Source organism: Alligator mississippiensis, chromosome 2 (genome assembly GCF_030867095.1).
Source record: "Alligator mississippiensis isolate rAllMis1 chromosome 2, rAllMis1, whole genome shotgun sequence".
NCBI classification, from domain to species: Eukaryota; Metazoa; Chordata; order Crocodylia; family Alligatoridae; genus Alligator; species Alligator mississippiensis.
Window position 1 is genome coordinate 177008877 of NC_081825.1, and position 6000 is coordinate 177014876.

At 46.5% G+C, this 6000-nt stretch overlaps 1 protein-coding gene across 1 annotated transcript; it reads left to right on the forward strand.

Annotated features, from left to right (window-relative positions):
• The first annotated feature begins 2580 nt into the window (after positions 1-2580).
• LOC102565499 (olfactory receptor 9G4) lies at positions 2581-3510 on the forward strand. The gene has a single exon (XM_006261544.1). It carries the CDS (start codon positions 2581-2583, stop codon positions 3508-3510), a length of 930 nt encoding a protein of 309 aa, XP_006261606.1.
• Positions 3511-6000: the final 2490 nt, after the last annotated feature.

Consider the following 6000-nt stretch of genomic DNA (forward strand, 5'->3'; position numbering starts at 1 on the left):
ATTGGAAGGTAAGCCATGTGAGCAGAGATTGAAAAGAAATAGGCATGTTCAGCTCGCAAAAAAGGCAATTAAGACATGATATGAGAGTAGTCTTCAAATATCTGAAGGGCAGCCACCTTTTTTCCATTGCTGCAGGAAGCAGGAGGTGCACCAATGGCATGAACTTGCAGCAAAGTATGCTTAAATAGTGTACCAGGGAAAACTTGTTCATTACAGCAGTTATGAACAGTAAGGCAATGGAACAGACTACCTAGGGATGTTGTGGAATTGTTATCACTGGAGATTTTGAAAAATTGGTAGGATAAGCATTGGTCAGGGATGATCTAGGGGTAGCTATGCCTAGAGTGGTCTGTAAAGAAGAACAGTTGGAATTCCAGGAAACCCTCTCTCCCCCCCACCCCAACATGGATCACGAGGAGATAACAAGAGTTCTGCCGCTGTGAGCAAATAGATATTAGAAATACAAAGTCTGTTCAAAAAGTATTGAGACTGAACATGTATTTGTGATACAAAGTATTGGGTGGGGGGCATGGCTTTGCTGAACATGTCTGGGCATGTTGGGACTTCTCTGGACAGGCTTGCAGCTCATGGTGTTTCTCCAGTTTTCTGTGGCCGGCAGTTGAAGTAAGATCATTTGTGTCTCGCGTCCCCTTTCGTTATGTCAGAGTGTGCAGAACAACACATGGTTTAAATTTTTTATGCAAATTGGGAAAAAGGCATATGAAACATTTGAATTACTTAAAATAGCATTTGGTGATGACACCATGAGCCATGCAAGAGTTTTTGAATGGTATCGTCAGTTTAAAAAAGGGCGATCATCGGTCGAAAGTGATGAGCATTCTGGATGCTCTTCAACATCACAAAATGATGAGAATGTGGCAGTGGTTCACAGTTTGGTTCAAAATGATAGGTGATTGACTGTCCAAGAGATAGCAGAAGTTGGAACTTCTGTTGATTCATGTCATTCAGTTCTAAGCGGTGATTTGGAAATGAAATGACCAAAAAAATTACCAGAAAAACGGGTGTCCGACTCTTGGATGCTTCACCCCAATAACGCGCCTGCCCACTCAGCACAGCTTGTAAAGCAATTTTTAACCAAACACTGTATCCCACAAGTGCTGCAGCCTCCATATTCACCTGATATGGCCTCATGCGACTTTTTTCTTTCCCCTCAGCTAAAGAAAATCTTGAAAGAAAGAAGATTTTGTGATGTGGAAACCATAAAACAAAATGCAATTGAGCAGCTTTTAGTGATTCCACAAATTGCTTATCAGAGGTGCTTCCAACAATGGCAGAAATGCTGGGAGAAGAGTGTGGATGCAGAAGAAGCATACTTCAAAGGAGGTTAAGCTGAAACCCCTGTAAATAAAATATTTTGTTTCCTACAGCATCAGTCTTGATACTTTTTGAACAGCCCTCATATTTTGCTCAACATCAGTAGAATAAAGAAGAGCTCAACAACCCGCTTAGTTATGAACACAGCTGAGATAAGTTTATGGAGGAGATAGAAAAAGGGGAGTTCTGGCTGTCCAGTTAAGGGGTGTGATGTGTGGACTTATGCTTGCTGTCTCCGGGTTGCAGGGCAAAATGGAGGATACATGGCTTTTTCCCATGCTTCTGTGGTTTGTTTGTTGCTAGATGGGGCTAGGAAGGAATTTTTTTTTTCCATTCCTGTATCTACAGGTTTTTTTCACCTTCCTCAGAAGCATTGGGTGTTGGCTGCAGCCAAAGCTGGGGATTTTAGCTGGTATGTGCTGATGCTTCTGCTACAACTAAGATCCAGATGTTCTTGCTTAGAGAGTCTTGCCCCTCTGTTCAGGGTAAGGCCAATTACCAGATTTGGGATCAGGAAGGAATTTTACCTTGTTAAGACTAATGCAGACCATGAGTGCTTTGCCTTTCTCTGTAATAGGGGCATGACCCTCTCCCTTGGATTTCTCAAGTGCATTTTAACAACCCTTGCTGTGGCAGGACACTTGACAGCCTTCATCCCCCTATTTTACCTGTGGCAGGTTATGGTGCTTTTAAGCAATATGCCTTGTAGTTGTGTGACAGCAGTGATTATGAAGTTTTAGGCATAGGTAGAAAAGGGCATAAGTATTGAATGGTTTGGGTCATGGGCAACTGGTGCTGCCATAGTCAGGGGGGGCATGTGCCCCCCCCCCCCCCGCAACCAGTCCCACCAACCAGAGTGATCCTGCAGTCTGGGGGGTGTCCCCTGCAGGTGATCCTGCAGTCTGGGGGGGAGAGCAAGCTCTGACCAATCGCTGCAGCTGCTCCCAGAAGCAGCCGCAGCCACTCCTGAAAGCGGCTGCAGCAAGTGCCCATCTCCTAAGCAGTGAGCGTGGCCATCAGAGGGTGCACCGGTGCTCTCAGGGGGTGCACCTGCACCCCCATGCACCCCCTGTGCATTGCCATTGGTTTGGATAGGGATGATCCTGCTTCAGGCATTGGACTAGATGACTTCTGGAGGTCCCTTCCATCCCTACTTTTCTATTATTCTATGAATAACTTCTGAAACAGCTCATTTCCTAATATACTTCTGCTATCCTATGTGTTTAGATGATACCTCTGGAGACCATGGACGTGAGAAGCAATCGCACCCTGGTGATGGAGTTTGTCCTGGTGGGCTTCACATCAGAGCCACATCTGCAAGCTGCCCTTTTTGTGATATTTCTCTTCTCTTACATCCTAATGTTGGTAGGAAATCTGGGCCTCACAGTCCTAATCTTTCTGGACTCAGAATTGCATACCCCTATGTATTTTTTTATAGGCAGCCTCTCTTTTCTAGACACGTGGTACTCTACAGTGTATATTCCATGGATTCTGGTTGACTGCATTTCCAAGAGCAATATCATGTCCTATGCTGGTTGTGTCTTGCAATTCTTCTTCTCTTGTGCTGTGGTCCATACAGAGTGCTTCCTGCTGGCTGCCATGGCCTATGACCACTATGTGGCCATCTGCAACCCTCTGCTCTATTCCTCAATCATGACCAGGAAGCTCTGCATCCAGTTGGTGCTCAGCTCTTACATGGTTGGATTTGTCAATTCTATTGTGCAGACTGGGAACACCTTCCGCCTGCACTTCTGTGGGGACAACACCATTAACTACTTCTTCTGTGATGCCCTGCCCCTGGTGAAAATGGCTTGTGAGGATACCCAGGTCTATGAGATCATCCTGGCTGCTGTTGTTGGCTTTAATGTGGGAGTTTCCACTGCCCTTGTCCTGGGCTCCTACACAGCCATTGTCACAGCCATTTTGCGCATCCGCTCTGCTACCAGCCAGCGCAAGGCCTTTTCCACCTGTTCTGCCCACCTGGTCTCTGTCACCCTCTTTTATGGCTCCTACTTCTTCATTTATTTGCAGCCCAGCTCCCAGCACACTCCAGATTTGGACAAAGTGGCTGCCTTGTTCTACACAGTGGTCAACCCTCTTCTGAATCCCATCATTTACAGTTTGCGCAACAAAGACATGAAAGAGGCATTCAAGAAAGCACTCAGAAGAACATAGACACCAGGTAACTGGTGGTGACACTAGGTGTGCCCACAGAGAGGAGAGATGAAAACCAAGTCTTATTCTGCCATGTGTTTAGATAAAAATCAGGGACATTCTCTCATCCTGCTCAGAGGGCATGAATAGCATGTGTCCCCAGCAGCTGAGGGGGCACGGCTGCGCTGGTGGCAGCAGGAGTGTGCCAGTGGCAATGGGAGCCTGGCTGTGGTAAGCGCAGAGCTCCCACAGACACCACCAGCACTGTTGGTGGCTGGGGGGAGGGGGTGAGGGGTGGTGAGCGCTGACCAGGGTCAGTGACCACCCGCAGGCACTGCCAGCAGTGGCGGTCAGGGACGATTGTAGACCACCCACAGATGCCACCGGCGGTGTTGGTGGTAGGGTGGCAAGCAGCAACTACCTGAAGGCACTGCCGACAATGTCGGCAGCGCCTTTTTCAGGGGATGCACTGCCACACTTAGGGGTTGTACCTGCACCCATGTGCACCCCCTACGCGTCACTCCTGTCACAGGGACTGGTCTGGCTATGTTTGCTTTCTGGCAGCAAGGCTTCTACCATCTGGTATATTCATACAGAATCCACTCAGTAATAAAATACAGTCCATCCATGAGCACCTTCTTGACCAATCCACATCCTGCATCCAAGCCTGGAGCAACAGCCAGAACTGATATGGAAACAGCAATATCAATGTATGCACACAGGAGCAAGATATAAACAAAGACACTCAATGTAACTATTCCAAACACTCAGTTCAGTCCTCCTGAAATCTTATGGTTAATACTGGGGAGAAAGAGAAAGGCACGGCCCCTTTGTACCAGTCTAAGAACCCCAAATAGAATAGCCTTATATATTGTGCATACACCTGTAGAAGAAGAAAACCCCAGGCCTTAATTTGTGTTTAAGAAGTGCTTTGTGGAATTTTCCATAAACAATGAGCAGACCTATGAGGTCAATAGGTCAAACCATAAGTTTCCCGCCCTTGCAGCTTTCTGGTTCCAACTAGTTCTCTGTTCAACTTGTTATATCTTGTGCCATGTGACCTGAAATTGAAACATATAAAAGGTTTGCTTTGATTGTCTGTGGTGGAGAGGCTCAGTGCCTCCCCCCTGCAGCTGCTTGTAAATAAAGGGTCTCTGACAACTTCGTGACTAAACAACAGAGCGAAGCTTGTTTCTTCCACAATTCTTGGTGCTGTGACTCAGACGGCAACGCCCAGGTGAGAGTACCGACAGGCTTGCAGACTGATCCCCTCTGAAACCCCAGGTGCCAAATCAAGGTAAGAGACCTTTTGAACTCTCTAAAGGAGTTATCGGTGGAGGACTGCCCGCGCGGGTCGGGAAACCAGCTCGAGCTTACGCCATCCAAACTTCTGAAATACGAACTTGTCAGACACTCTAAAGGGTATGTATGAAACTGGTTTACAAGTAAAAGGGTAAAAGGAAAGTCTAGACTAAGGAATATAGAAAGCTGGGGAATAGTGTGAGTGTTTTCCATGGTGTTGCTGACCAAGGCTGGAACTAAAGAAATATTCTTGAACCCCGTGCCTCAGCGCAAAAGTCCCTTTGTGGGAAAGAATATGAGCTGCTGACCAGGTCTGAGACTAAGGTTGGGTTTAGCTGTCCCAAGGCTGTCTAGAAAGGCAGACTTGAAAGCAAGGGGGCCCAACTGGAACCTTGTGACCCAGCAGACAGGTTTATCCTTTCCCCATCCACGGTAATCGTCCCAATAACCGGCGGTTTATGTGCAAAATTAGCACATTGGTTCCCTTACTCTCTTCCCTGTGTGAGTGCCCTGTGTGAATTGAGGAATGGGGGGGTCTGGGTAAAAGGATGTCCCAACCCCACCAAAAGGAACCCCAGCAGGTTATATGTATGTGCATTATGGTCAAAAATCATGTAAGTTTTTAGATAAATGGAATTGGTATACCAGGGATAACCCTCCAAAACAATTTCCTTCAGAAGGAACTTTTGATCTGGATAAACTGATCCACCTCCGAAAAGCTCTAGAGTCCCGAGGTAGCAAGACCCCTCAAACTCAATGGGATGTCTATTTTGATTGGTATGAAGAAGGTAGGAAGAGACAACAAGAATCCTGGGTAAGGAGTCTTAAGGACTCCCAAGAAAAACTAAAAGCAGAAATTAAGCAATTGAAAAATGGATACAGCTTTGGCCAGGCTAATCATCCCTCAGCAACTCCTACCCCTTTATATCCCCAACTAACTCATGAGACTGAGGACGAGTCTGTAGAAGATATTTTAGAAAGTATTTCTTGTTTAGCCCAACCACCACCTAACCACGTACGCCTTCCACTTAAATTGGAAACTCCACCTAATCCAGAGGGCTCTTCTGCAGGCTCATTTTCCCCTGTAGGTATAAATAACAGTCGCCCTAAAAAGGGCCCTATTATTCAAGTACCATTGCACCAAGTACCAGGCACACAAGGTTTGTTAACGGTACATGCCCCTTGGACACCTGGGGATTTAAGAAATCT